The 15242-nt window shown below is 36.1% G+C and overlaps 1 protein-coding gene across 1 annotated transcript in view; it reads right to left on the bottom strand.

The window, feature by feature from the left end:
- Nucleotides 1-15242, bottom strand: part of LOC105718188 (ABC-type organic anion transporter ABCA8) — an 89864-nt gene that overhangs the window by 39828 nt on the left and 34794 nt on the right. The window contains exons 11-17 of the mRNA XM_021670883.2: nucleotides 14481-14539; nucleotides 13627-13737; nucleotides 12221-12396; nucleotides 11598-11717; nucleotides 11220-11358; nucleotides 10606-10696; nucleotides 571-710 (exon numbers count right to left, since the gene is read on the bottom strand). Of these exons, the coding sequence (XP_021526558.2) occupies nucleotides 571-710; nucleotides 10606-10696; nucleotides 11220-11358; nucleotides 11598-11717; nucleotides 12221-12396; nucleotides 13627-13737; nucleotides 14481-14539 (836 nt within the window). The remainder of the gene's footprint in view (nucleotides 1-570; nucleotides 711-10605; nucleotides 10697-11219; nucleotides 11359-11597; nucleotides 11718-12220; nucleotides 12397-13626; nucleotides 13738-14480; nucleotides 14540-15242) is intronic.

The raw sequence follows: 15242 nt of genomic DNA, 5'->3' as shown, positions 1-15242 counted from the left end.
GATTGTGCTGTCACCATAAAATGTGTATTTGAATGACTTTGTGGGGAAATGTATATGTCTTTCTTAGCCACACATAGAACAAGGTTAATGGTTTCAACCACTAATGCAGGCCCTCCTAGTGCCTATTGTCAAGGAATAGATTCCCTGAACAACAAACGTAACTAGTAAACTTTTATGCATTAGCCTGAAAAACACAAAGTTATTGCAAAAGTCTCGCCAAGAGAGATAGCCACATCACAGGGTTGTTTAATATAGTGTGTAAGCCAGAGGTTTTCAACTATTTGTGTTTGTGTACATTTATGAATATCAGAATATTATATTACACACTACAAGGGAGGAAGGACTAAAAGAAGCTTTCTAAAGCACCCAGGCATTACAATAAAACTATTAGAATATAATATTATTTCCTACTATACAGAAAATAATACAGTTATTGTACTATTCTTTTGATTATGTTTCAATACCTGAGCATACTATAAGACCTCGATAAATGTTAGTTGTAATAATAATTATGATTATCATGATGACTATTATTTACATATTTTATTTCACAGTGTTCGTGTACATTACCTGGAAATTTATTTGTCCTTTCTAAGGGTAATGTATATACAAGTTTTCCTTCGCTTTTGGCTGATAATTTGGCATCAGGGATGTGCTGTTTAACAAGTGATGTTATGTTTTCCTCAACACATATTTCATTTAACTGCAAGCTGGCATTCAGAAAAAAAAAAGACATATGTTACTTGAAATAGTCTCCAATAGCAAGAAAAAAACAATGACTAGTCTCTATAGGACAAAGAAAATCAATTAAAATCTAATTTCAGAAATGGATCAGACAAATATGAAACATGTGGACAAAAACCCAAGAAATAAGAAGACAAAAACCCAACCAAATCATATAAAAGTGATGGATAAAAGAAAAGAATGAGCTAATCAGAGTTACTGGTGAGGTTACTCAGGGGTGGTGCCCAGAGAAGTCTGATATTGATCCAAGCCCCTTAAGAGAGAGTAGTCACACAGTGGAAACACCAGGGTTGCAATACAGCAAAGGTCAGGACTATGCAAAATGGACAACGTTGCAGATTATGTTCAGTTTTAAGTTGACTAAATAGAATTGTTGTATTGATTCAAAAGAACAAGAGACTTGTGATAAGTATAGATGCCAAACAGTTTCATTTATTCAATTTAGTCATCCAATGCAAATTTACTAAGTTCTTAGTATGTGACAAACATCATACTATGTGCGGAGGATACAATGGTGACTAGACAACATTGTTTTGCTCTTATGGAGTTGATTGTCTAGTAAGGGAGACAGGAAGAAAACATGTAGACAACCAGATGAGTAACATAATTATTAATAGTAATAAGTACTATGAAGGAAACTAGATTATAGATAGAAACTAAGAATGGATGAATATGGGTTTGCTTTTCTTGTCATGCTAAGCCCAGAACTGTGAACAGGAACAAAGTATTATTGAGAAAATCAGTCTATCCATTGAAAAACACCACAGCTATTTCTCCATTATAGAGAAACAGATACACAAAATATCTATTAATTAAGGCTATAAAGTATACAGTAGGTAAAATATCAGTAGTGACTTGGCTTTGAAACATAGTTTTGCCATTTGGAATGTGTTATTTAACTTATCCAAACAGTTACTTTGTTAGAAAACTGGAATAATGATTCCTAGCATCTAGGTTTATTCTAACAACTGAATAATAGTGATGTTTGCACGTAGCAAGCCCTTAAAAACGGTAGCAATCTTATTTGACCAAATGCATAAGTCAAAATTATTCCACTGACACATAAGGCATGTATGAACTTACAAGAATATAAGCTATTTTTGGAAGTAGTGAAATCCACTGAAGGAATGAAGCAAAAAATGTCATAGTTGTTTTCCATGATGCTGACTCCTGAAATTAAAGCAACTTAAGAAATGTTCCTTGGCCACTTGTAAGAACTTGTGCTGAGTGCTACAGGAGAATGAATGAATCATGCACAAAGTCATTCCTTGAGAAGCTTACAGCTTGAAAGGGGAGGTTATAAAACTTTTTCTGTAAAATATGTACTAGATAGCAAATTTTCTAGGCTTTATGGGCCAACAGAACTCTGTTGAAACTCTTCTACTCTGCTGTTGTAATGTGGAGGCAGTCATGGCAGTATGTAAAAGAATGGGCGTGATTGGGCTCCCACCAAACTGTGTTTACAGAAAGAGGAAGTAGGCTGGATGTGGCTCATGAGCTACAGTTTGTTGACCCTTAGATTGGAAGAAACTAAGGCAACTGCACAAATAGGAGTCCATGAAGGGACATGCAAATTGGGCAGGGATACTGACTAGCACTTTTTATTTTGAGAACATGCTATGTTTCCATGCAATGTGCCAGGCAGCATCTTACTTATTTTTCTCTAACCATTACTTGCAAGTAGGAGTTACTAGTCTCATTTTGTAGGTGAAAACACTAGGTTTTAGATAGTTTAATTTCCAAGAAGAGATTCAAGCAAAGTGCTATAAGAAATAAAAAATTGGGGGACATTACACAGAACTGGAAGATTAATAAACTCTACATGAGATATTTTGCAAATAACTCTCTACGACTTGAACAAGTGCAGATGAGTTCAAGGAAACTGTCATCCTATTTTCTTTGTCTTGTTGTCATCAAATGGTTGTTTTCTTTCTTAAGTATAGATGGTATAAATTTACACAAACAACTGATCATGTAACAAAAGTAGTTTAAAATATGAATTTGACTACTAGATTTAGAAGTTAAAAATATTCAGGTTCAATTTCTGGCTCCAGCACTTATTAACCTAGAGAGTCTGTAATTTCATCTGTAAAGTTAAAAGTAACAACACTTCTATTTTAAACAATAAAAGATTTAGAAGGTGAGGTGGAGCAAGATGGCCAGAGAACCCTCCAGAAATCTCCCCCTCTGCAGGAACACCAAATAGAACAACTGTCTACACAAGGAAGCACCTTCATAAAAACAAAAAAATCAGGTGAGCAATTATAGTGGTTTTAACATTATATAAGGAAAATAAGCCCTGGAGAGGCTAGGAAAGACAGTCTTGAATTGCTGACACAACTTCCCATCTCCTGCAGCAGCTGCATGACACAGAGAGAGAATGTTGTACGCTTGGGGGAGGGAGAGCACAGTGATTGTGGGACTTTGCATTGGAGCTCAATGTCGCCTGTCACAGTGAAAAGCAACACAGGGCAGAATTCAGCCAGTGCCCACAGACGGAGCATTTAGACCAGCCTTAGCCAGAGGGGAATCATCCATTCCACTACCATGGACTAAAGTGCTCTGGGGATCTAAATAAACTTAGGACCACAGGGACTGTAATTCCGGCCAAGTACTGATGCTGTGCTGGGCTCAAAGCCAATGAACTTGACCTACAGGGTGCACAAGACCTACAGAGACACCAGCTGGGGCAGCCAAGGGAGTGCCTGTTTCACCCCTCCCCCAGCACCATACAGTGCAGCTTGTTGTTCCAGGGGAGACTTGTTCCTACTGTTGAGGAGAGGAGAGAGGAGTAAAGAGGATTTTCTCTTGCAACTTGCACACAAGCTCAGTCACAGCAGAACAGGACATTAGGCAGAGTTCTGAGGCCCCCATTCCAGGCCCTTGCTCACAGATGACATTTTTAGACATACCTTAAGCCAGAAGGAAACCTGCTGCCTTGAAGAAAAAGACCCAGTTCTGCCAGATCCATCACCCGCTGACTAAACAACTTTTGGGTTTTGAATAAACACCAGCAGTAGCCAGGCAGTACTTGCCACAGGCCTTGGGTGAGGCCCAGTGCTGTTGCTGGCTTCAGGTTTGACCTAGCACGTTCCCAGCTGTGATGGCCCTGGAGAGAGACTTTCTGCTTGAGGGAAAGAGAGGGAAGAGTAAAGTGGATTTTGTCTTGCAGCTTAGGTACCAGCTCAGCTACAGTAGAGTAGAGCACCAAGTGGATTCCTAGGGTCCTGGATTCTAGGCCTTGGCTCCTGGATGGCATTTCTGGACTTGCCCCAGGCCAGAGGGGAGCCCATTGCCCTGAAGGGCTCACTGCAGGCCTGGGGCAGTGGTGACTATGGGAAGAGACTTCTTCTCCTTGAGGAGAGGGAAGAGTGGGAAGACTTTGTGTTCTAGTTTGGGTGTCAGTTCAGCTGCAGTAGAATACAGCACCAGGTAGACTCCTAAGACTTCTGACTCCAGGTCCTTGCTCCCAGATGGCATTTCTGGACCCACCCTGGGCTGGGGGAAGCTTGCCACCATAAAGGGAAGGACACAAGCCTAGCTGTATTTGCCACCAGCTACCTGATGAGCTGTTAAGCTTGGAATGAACATTGGCAGTAGCCAGGCAATAGTCACTGCAGGCCGTGAGAAAGACCCAGTGCTGTACTGGCTTTAGATCTGACCAAGCATAATACTTGTGTCACCCCTCTCCCAGCACCCGACAGCTCAATACTCTCTCTCTCTCTCTCTCTCTCTCTCTCTCTCTCTCTCTCTCTCTCCCCCTCTGTCTCTCTCTTTATTTGGAGAATGTTAAGGCAAGAGAACACAACAATGTCTCTCTCTCTATTTGGAGAATGTTAAGGGAAGAGAACACCTCTCTCTCTCTCTCTCTCTCTCTCTCTCTCTCTGTTTGGAGAATGTTAAGGGAAGAGAACACAGAGTCTTTGCTTGGTAATCCAATTATTCTCTAAAACCACCAAAGTGGTACCTCTAAGAGTCTGCAAGAATCATAGTGTTACTGGGTTTGAGGGTGCCCCCTAGTGCTGATATAGCTGCAGTGATCAAAGACTTAGACCACAACATTCTATTCCCTTTGAATATTTGGAAAGCCTTCCCAAGAAGGACGGGTACAAACAAGCCCAGACTGTGAACATTATAATAAATACCTAACTCCTCAATGCTCAGACATTGACGAACATCCACAAGCATCACGACTATCCAGAAAACATGACAGCACCAAATGACTAAATAAGGTACCAGGGACCAATACCAGAGTGACAAAGACATGTGAGCTTTCAGGCAGAGAATTCAAAATAGCTGTTTTGAGAAAGTTCAAAGAAATTTAAGATAACACAGAGAAGGAACTCAGAATCCTATCAGATAAATTTAAAAAGAGATTGGAATGATGTTTAAAAATCAAGCAGAAATTCTGGAGCTAAAATATTCAATTGACATACTGAAGAATGTATCAAAGTCTCTCAATAGCAGAATTGATCAAATAGAAGAATCAATGAGCTTGAAGACAGGTTATTTGAAAATACACAGAAGAGATAAAAGACAAAAGAATAAAACAAGAATGAAGCACACCTACAAGATCTAAAAAATAGCCTCCAAAGGGCAAGTATAAGAGGCATTGGTCCTAAGGAGGAGATAGAGAAAGAGATAAGGATAGAAAGTTTATTCATGGGATAGTAACAGAGAACTTGCAATGCAAATAGAAAACAAGAAAGAGCAGAAATAGCTATCTTTATATTATATAAAATAGATTTCAAGACAAAAACCATAAAAAGAGATAAAGAATGTCACTATATAATGATAAAAGGATCAATTCAGCAAGAGGATATAAAAATTGTAAATGTATATGCACCCAAGACTGGAGCACTCAGATATGTAATGCAAACATTATTAAAGCTGAAGACACACACACACACACAGAGAGAGACCCAATACAATAATAGCTGGAGACTTCAACGCACTACTTTCAGCATTGGACAGATGATCCAGACAGAAAAATAAAATCATTGGACTTAATCTGCACTATAGAGCAAATGGACCTAAAAAATATTTATAGAACGTTTCATCCAATGGCTGTGGAATATACGGTCTTCTCCTCAGCACATGGATCATTCTCATGGATAGACCATAGTTAGCCACAAAACAAGACTTAATTTTTTTTCAAATTGAAATTATACCAAATAGCTTCTCTGACCACAATAGAATAAAACTAAAAATCAATACCAGAGGAACTTTGGAAACTATATGAACACATGGAAATTAAAAAATATGCGCTAGAATGACCAGTGGGTCAAGGAAGAAATTAAGAAGGAAATGGAAAAATTTACTGAAACAAATGAAAATAGAAACACAACATACCAAAACCTATGGAATACAGTGGAAGTGTTACTAAATAGACAGTTTATAGCAATAAGTGCTCATATCAAAAAGATAAAAAAACTTCAAATGAACAACCTACCAATGCTTCTTAAAGAACTAGAGAAGCAAGAACAAACCAAACTCAAAAGTCATAGAATAAAAGAAATAATATACATCAGAGCAGGAATAAATAAAATTGAAATGAAATAAACAATAAGAAAGATGAAAAGTTAGAAAAGTTAAACAAAATGGACAAACTTTCAGCCAAACTAAAAAAAAAAAAAAAAAGAAGAGCAAAGACAAAAATCAATAAAATCAGAGATAAAATAGGAGACATAACTGATACTGAAGAAATTCAAATAATCATTAGTGGCTACTATGAGCAACTATATATCAATAAATTGAAAAACCTAGAAGAAATGGACAAATTCCTAGACATGTCCAATCTACCAAGACTGAATCATGAAGAAATCCAAAACCTGAACAGATCAATAACAACTAACAAGGTTAAAGCCATAATAAAAAGTCTTCCCACAAAGAAAAGCAAGGGACTTAATAGCTTCACTGCTGAATTCTACCAAGTACCTAAAGAATAACTAATACCAATCCTACTCAAAATTATTCTGAAAAATAGAGGAGGAGGGAACACTTTCAAACTCATTCTATGAGGCCAGTATTGCCCTGACCACCAAAGACACATCAAAAAAAGAAAACTACATTCTCAGCAAACTGACACAAGAACACAAAATCAAACATCGCATGTTCTCACTCATAGACGGGTATTGAACAATGGGAACACAGGGACACAGGGAGGGGAGCACTATACACTGGGGTCTGTTGCGGGGGAGTCAGGGGGACAGCAGGGGGTGGGGAGTTGGGGAGGGATAGCATGGGGAGAAATGCCACATATAGGTGAAGGGGAGGAAGGCAGCAAATCACACTGCTATGTGTGCACATATGCAACAACCTTGCATGTTTTTCACATGTACCCCAAAACCTAAAATGCAATAAAAATAAAAAAATAAAAAAAATAAACTGAAGTAAATGAGCCAAAAAAGAAAAAAAAAAAGAAAACTACAGGCAAGTATCACTGGAATATGGACGTAGAAATCCTCATCAAAATATTGGCAAATCAAATTCAACAACACATTAAAAAGATCATTCATCTTGGTCGTGGGTGGACTTATCTCAGAGATTCAAAGATGGTTCAATGTATAGAAATCAGTGTGATACATCGTATCAACAGAATAAAGGACAAAAAAGATATGATCATTTCAATTGATGCTGAAGAAGCAGTTGATAAAATTCAACATCTCTTCATGATAAAACCCTCAAAAATCTGGGTATAGAAGAAAAACGACTCAACAAAATAAAAGCCATATATGGCAAACCTACAGCTAGTATCATACTCAATGAAGGAAAGCCTTTTCTCTAAGATCTGGAACACAACCGTGATGCCCACTTTCACCATTGTTATTCAACATAATACTGGAAGTCATAGCTGTGGCAATCAGATAAGAGGCAGAAATAAAGGGCATCCAAAATGGAAAGGAAGAAATCAAATCATCCTTGTGGGCAAATGATATGATCTCATATTTGAAAAATCCTAAAAAAAAAAATCTACACCCAAAAACTATTAGAACTGATAAAGTCAGTAAAGTTGTAGGATACAAAATCAATATACAAAAATCAATAGCATTTCTATATGCTAACAATGAACATGCTGAAAAAGAAATCAAGAAAGTAATCCCATTGACAATAGTTACAAATAAAATATCTAGCAATAAACTCAACCAAAGAAGTGAAAAATCTCTATAGTGAAAACCATAAAACATTGATGTAAGAAATTAAAGAGAACACAAAAAAGGAAAGATGTTCTATGCTCACAGATTGGAGGAATCAATATTGTTAAAATGTTCATACTACCCAAAACAGTCTACTTACTCAACACAAGCCAATGACATTTTTCACAGAAAATAAACAAACAAACTAGAATTTTTATGGAACCACACAAGACCCAGAATAGACAAAGTCATTCTTAGCAAAAAGAATAAAACTAAAGGAATCACATTATCTGACTTCAAATTATACTATAGAGTTATAATAACCAAAACAGCATGGTACTAGCATAAAAACAGACACATAGACCAATGGAACAGAATAGATAATACAGAAATAAATTCATACCTCCACAGTAAACTCATTTTCAACAAAAGGACCAAGAACATACAGTGGGGAAAATCTCTTCAATAAATGGTGCTAAGAAAACTAGATATCCATATGCAGAAGAATAAAACTACACTCCTATCTCTCACCATTTATAAATATCAAATCAAAATGGATTAAAGCCCTAACTATAAGTCCTCAACCTAGGAAACTACTACAAGAAAACACTGGGGAAACTTCTCAGGACATTGGTCTGGGTAAAGATTTCTCTACCCCACAAGTAGAGGCAACTGAAGCTAAAATGGACAAATGAGATCACATCAAGTTAAAAAGCTTCTGCACAACAAACCAAACAATCAACTAAAGAGACATCTCATAGAGTAGAAGAAAATATTTGCAAACTATCTGACAAGTGATTAATAATCAGACTATATAAATAGCTCAAACAATAGGAAAAAAAATCTAATAATCCAATTCAAAATGGGTAAAATATCTGAATAGATATTTCTGAAAAGAAGACATACAAATGACAAACAGGCATATGAAAAGGTGCTCAACATCACTGATCATCAGAGAAATGAAAATCAAAACTATAATGAGCTATCATCTCACCCCAGTTAGAATGGCTTTTATCCAAAAGACAGGCAATAACAAATGCTGGCAAGGATGTGGCTAAAAGGAAATCATCGTACACTGTTGGTGGGAATATAAATTACTACAGCCACTATAGACAACAGTTTGGAAGTTCCTCAAAAAAACTAAAAATAGAGCTACATATGATCCAGCAATCCAACTCCTAGGTATATACCCCAAAGAAAGGAAATCAGTATGTCAAAGAAATATCTGCAGTCTCATGTTTATTGAAGCACCATGCACAATACTCAAGATTTGGAAGCAACCTAAGTGTCCATCAACAGACGATTGGATAAAGAAAATGTGGTACATACACACAATGGAGTACTATTCAGCCACGAAAAGAATAAGATCCTGTCATTTACAACAACATGGATGGAATGGAGATCATTGTGTTAAGTGAAATAAGCCAGGCACAGAAAGACAAACGTCGTATGTTCTTACTCATTTACAAGAGCTAAAAATTAAAACAATTTAGAGAGTAGAAGGATGGTTACCAGAGGCTGGGAAGGGTAGTGAGGTGGAGAGGGGGAAGTCAGGAGAGTTAATGGTTACAAAAATATAATTAGTAGAATGAGATCTAGTATTTGATAGCACAACAGGGTGACATTCTTCACAGATTATATTACATGTACAATATATTAATATGACTATACAGGCTAATTAGTCAACAAATTATTTTACATAGTAAAATTACTAAGACAGTATAACTAAATGTCTGTAACACAAAGAAATGATTAATGCTTGAGGTGGCCAGGCACGGTGGCTCACGCCTGTAATCCCAGCACTTTGGGAGGCTGAGGCAGGAGGATCACGAGGTCAGGAGTTCAATACCAGCCTGACCAACATGGTGAAACCCTGTCTCTACTAAAAATACAAAAAAAAAAAAAAAAAAAAAAAAGTAGCCAGGCATGGTGGCACATGCCTGTAACCCCAGCTACTTGGGAGGCTGAGACAGGAGAATTGCTTGAACCCAGGAGGCAGAGGTTGTGGTGCACCGAGATCATGCCATTGCACTCTAGCCTAGGCAACAAGAGAGAAACTCTGTCTCAAAAAAAAAAAAGCTTGAGGTGATGAATACCCCATTTATCCAGATATTATTATTATGCACTGTTTGCCTGTATCAAAATACCTCGTGTACCCCATAAATATATACACCTACTATGTACCCATAAAAATTAAAAATTAAAAGATTTAAGTAAAATAATGTTAAGTATCATATCTGAGTCACTCAATAAATTACAGCCAGAATATGCTGCTATTCATAATAAAGATAATAAAATGAAGAGGATGGACAGGAGGAGAAGAACAAGAAAGAAGAGGAAGCTCTAGGAGGAGTGGAAGCAAGTAGCCTATCTAAGAATATATTAACAACCTGGGTGAGAGATGATGAAGGTGTAGAATACAAGTGTGTCAGTTGAAAAGGTTCCCTTAATATACACCTCTGTTAATAAAAACTGTGTTGCAGATGTATATTTTTAATCATGTTTATCTAAACTTTTGTGGTTATATTCTCAATATCTAAAACCTTCAGATCAGTATCTCTTACATATACATACTAACTAGGTAGACACGAATATGTGTATATGTTTGTACAAACACCTGTGTATAATAAAAGTTTTTCTTATGTGTTGTAATGTTTTGCTTCAAGCATCATGCCTTACTTTAGACCAGTTCTCACTTACTCCTATCCTTCTTAAGTGGCCTTACCTTAAGTGATATCCAATTCCCCATTTCTTCTTTAGAAACAAAGAAGAGCCCACACACTTTAGCTTCCCTTTGGAGAGAAATACTTTCCTGTCTGAAAAAGAAGAAGGGCAAAGAAGAAAGTTTGTTAATAAGTTGCCCATTCATTTCCAAGAAAAGACAGGTAATCATCTATATAATCAAACTTTAATTCAGGAGCTTCTATGGTTTTAAATGCAGGGCTTGATAAGGATTCAATGAAATAGACACATTTTAATCTCATTTATGTACCGTGTTTTGCAATCCATCCCATTAGCGAGGTTAAATTTTGTGGATATATGTTCCAATATAGAAAATTATCACATTACATATTTTAACATATGAAATATTAAAATCATTTGAATATTTCAAGTGGATTTCTCTCAATTCTGAGTAAAAGGGTTGATCTCTTAGAAAATAAACTTCATTTATTTTGCAGTAAGTGAATTTCCTGGCAGATCATGCTTCTATGTGACCAAATAATACAAAATTCTGCAAGATAATCTGAAATTACAAAATACAACCGTTCAGAGACCAATCCATATTTTTTAGATCTATTAAAGTCCTCCTCAGGATACTTAACAGAAACCAATGATTACCCGCCAGGATGTCGGCCTCATCCATGAACTGGGTACTGAAGAGGATCACACGGTCTGTTTTGCGTTCTTTCAGAAGATTCCATACTTGGTGTCTTGAAAAGGGATCCAATCCAGCAGTAGGTTCATCCAACAGGAAAATCTACAAATGTGGCAAGTATATAAAGCAGTTTTCCACAAAGGTGAAGTTCTTCCAGAAAACAATGCAAAACCCATATTGATTATATTTAAGAGGGTATTATGGTTAGGATTTAGATACTATATTTAATGTTCTATTATGAATATTTTATAACACATGTCCTTTGCAAATAAAATATTTGAACTATTACCTAGTTCCATTTTTTAAAATTTGAATTCATCTGCAAATTCAGTGTGACTCACCGGAGGATCTCCTAAAATGGCAATCCCAAAGGTTAGCTTTCTTTTCTGTCCACCGCTTAAGTTTTGAGCAAGAACATCCTGAATATTTTTCATTTCCAATTCCAGCAAAACTCTTTGTATCTAACAAAAAGACAGTATTGATGTCATACACCAAAATTTATTTATTTTTTAAAATGTATAAATACAAGGCTGTAAAGTGTAAATGGTTAAAAGCACAAACAATGGAACCAAACTTCCCAGGTTTGAATGTCACCCACATTAACTGAGTTGGTAAAGTTACTCGCTGTCTTGAACCACATGAATAAAATGAGGATAATAATAGCACCTGTCTCATAGGGTTGCTGTGAAGAATAAATGATTTATTACATTTAAAGTTAATTATCATCGTGATTTTATTAAGATATATCTTAAACATTATCTTGATACTAACTTTTCCTTTGTTCCAGGTTCAATTATTGTCAACTATATGCAATGTTAGCTAATGTTTAAATTGGATTTTCTTGTCCAACAATTATACAATAATTTGCACACAAGTAATTTAAAATTAAAAATTAAAACTCAGTGCAAATAGATTTTAATAATCTCATTTTGACCAACACATTATCTCTAACATATTTATGTACCTCTTTATCCACTTCTTGTGGCAGAATCCCTTTAATTTTAGCAAAGAGTCTGAGGTTTTCTTTCACAGTGAGGAAGTCAAATTGCACATTAGATTGTGGACAAACTCCGGTCAGCTTGCAGAGATTTTCTAGGTAAGCCATTTCTGAAAGCTTATTGTTATAGATGGTGACTGAACCTGTAACAAAGGAAAAGTTAGCATCAAGATAATGCTTAAGATATGTCTTAGCAAAATAACTATGTTAATTAAATTTTGTAGGTATAACTTTATCTTCACAGTTTGTACAATTCAGGCATTAGAAACTTATACTTTAGTGGCACAGTATATTGAAAAAATGTTCAGATCTGCAGCTTTTCCCATCAAAGTGTAGTCTTTTTGTCTACCCCTGACATTTAGGTTTGCCTGTCTACCAAGTAGGATCTTAGCAAATGTGATAAAAGCAGTCTGACGAAGAGCTTCCACACAGTGATTCATCCTCGCTTGCTGCTGGGATTATGGGGACCATTGGGTGAAGAATCCCAGCTAGCCTTCTGAAAGATATATTTCCATGCGGGAAGAGACATGCAGCTGTTCTAACAGAAGCCCCAGATACATGAGTGAGGCTATGGTAAATCATCCAGCCCCTGTCACTTTGGTCCAGAACAGAAAAAATTCCCAGTCAACTCACAGAATCACGAGGAGCAATAAGACATGAAACCAACTTAAATGCCTAGCAAGAGAGACCAGATAAAGAAAATGAGATATATATATATATATATGCCATGAAATATTATGCAGCCATAAAAAAGAATGAGATCATGTCTTTTGTGGGAACATTGATGGAACTGGAGGCTATCATCCTTAACAAACTAATGCAGGAACAGAAAATAAAATGCTGTACATTCTCACTTCTAAGAGGGAGCTAAATGATAAGAACTTGTGAGCGCAAAAAGGCAAATAACAGACACTGAGGTCTACTTGATGGGGGAGGGTTGAAGAAGGGAGAGGAGCAGAAAATATAATTATTGGGTACTGGGGCTTAATACCTGGGTTATGTAATAATATATGCAACACACCCCCATGACATTATTTATCTGTGTAACAAAGCTTCACATGCACCCCCAAACATAAAATAAATATTAAAAAAAATACCTTATTGCTAAAAAAAAAAAAAAAGAGAGAGAGAGCTGACAGATACAATCTGGAATGCCAAATGGTAACTAATGACCATGAAAATAATTATTATGAAATATTCAGATTCCATATGCAGTATACCAATTAAATATTACTTACTTCTGTTTAATATTACTATTAAATAAAATTCCATTTTTCCCTAGGTGTATGTGTTTGTGATTAACAATTGAGAGAACTTTATATTAACAGCTGATTTATTTGTCAATCTGACTTTTAAAACAAACCAGTTTGTACCTTTGGTGGGAACAGACAAGCCACTGAGAATGTTTAGCAGTGTTGACTTTCCAGCTCCACTGTGACCAAGTATGGCAGTGATTTGGCCTTCGTAAATGTCAAATATCAGATCTAGGAAGAAAAAAGGAAAGGAAAGAAAGATAAGATAAAGAGGTAAAGAAAAAGAGGTGGAGAGAAAGAAAAACAAAACCACAAATAACGACTATTAGGGAGCCAATCAATTGTTGTTAATTTCCTTGAATGATTGTCTTTTCCAGGTATAAATAAATAAATATAAATAAATTTGTTAAATTCAAAATGAAACATTAAAATTTCCCTTTGTAAACTAATTCTCAAAGTAGCTTCTTTGAAATTTTGAAACTACTGAGTTTAAATGAGTGGAACATGTCTATATCATAGGTTCATTGACATTGCCTGCATACGGTAGGTCAATGTTAATGTTGATTAAATGGAAGAATAGATAAGTAGTAAATCATTACATGGCTAAAACTCCTTTGAGGTAAGTGACATTTTCACATGCACATGAAAATACAGCATCTACCAATAGCTTTCAGATTACAGAAGAAAAACTTGAGTTTGTAGGAAAAAAACCCCAGAATATCAATATCACCCATTATAGATTCTAAATACATCTATTTCTAAAACATATTCATTTTTTCTAACTTTTATGAAGTAAAAGTAATAGAAGAAAAAAATTATTATCAAGCTCAAATAACTCGTCTGAAATACCACCACAAATTACTCACCAAACAAAACAAATTGAATTAAAATCATGAAATCAATATTAATATAATAACTAAATATTTTCTCTCTCTCTCTCCCCCCCCTTTTTTTTTTTTTTTTTTTTTTTTTACCTTTCAAGGCTTCTATTTTGTCAGGCTTTCCTTTGTATTCTTTTGTAACACTTCTGATTCTGAAAAAAAGAAAAGATACTTCAAGGTGACAATTTTCTTCAGTTTGTAATTTCCCATTTGGTAGACAGGATTGGATGAATCTTATCTTCAGGGTACATGAAGATCTAGGTCTTCACTCTCATGCAGTCATAGTTGTGTGACAGAATCAGCTAGAATACTGCCTGCCAACCCTGTCTGCACATTGGCATCACGTGAGGAGTTACAAGAATTTAACTGTGCTTGGGACCCATAAGCAAAGGTTCCATAGATTGGGGTTGGAGAATAGGATCACCTTTGAACGGCAAGGCTAAGACATCTGATACCAAAAGGCTCCTGTGAACCACGGGCACAGGTTGGAAAGATCTTTGGTTATCCTGAGTCAAGGTTTCCAAATGTTCTTTAAGAGCTACCGTAAGAAAGGCAGTCAATGTATCATAATAGCAAGAGCAAAGGCTTCACAGTACTGCTCATCTAAGCTTAACCCATTACAACCACCTCGTGCTCTGTTACCTTAACCAACGTACTTATATTCCAGGCCAGTTTCAGGTTTCACAACCTGAAAATTTGCAGGGCTTTAGGACTGTGTTGGAAGGTAAATACAACATTTCATCTTGCATGTACAGTGTATATAAGATGATACTGGTTACATGGTGATGATGTCTATAGAAAGGAATGAAATTAACTTATGCTGTGTACTACCAAAGGTCTGGAATCCTAGGCACT

Source organism: Aotus nancymaae, unplaced genomic scaffold (genome assembly GCF_030222135.1).
Source record: "Aotus nancymaae isolate 86718 unplaced genomic scaffold, 86718_ANA_hifiasm-v0.15.2.pri h1tg000089l, whole genome shotgun sequence".
Classification (NCBI taxonomy): domain Eukaryota; kingdom Metazoa; phylum Chordata; class Mammalia; order Primates; family Aotidae; genus Aotus; species Aotus nancymaae.
This window is presented reverse-complemented; position numbering and strand designations above follow the sequence as displayed.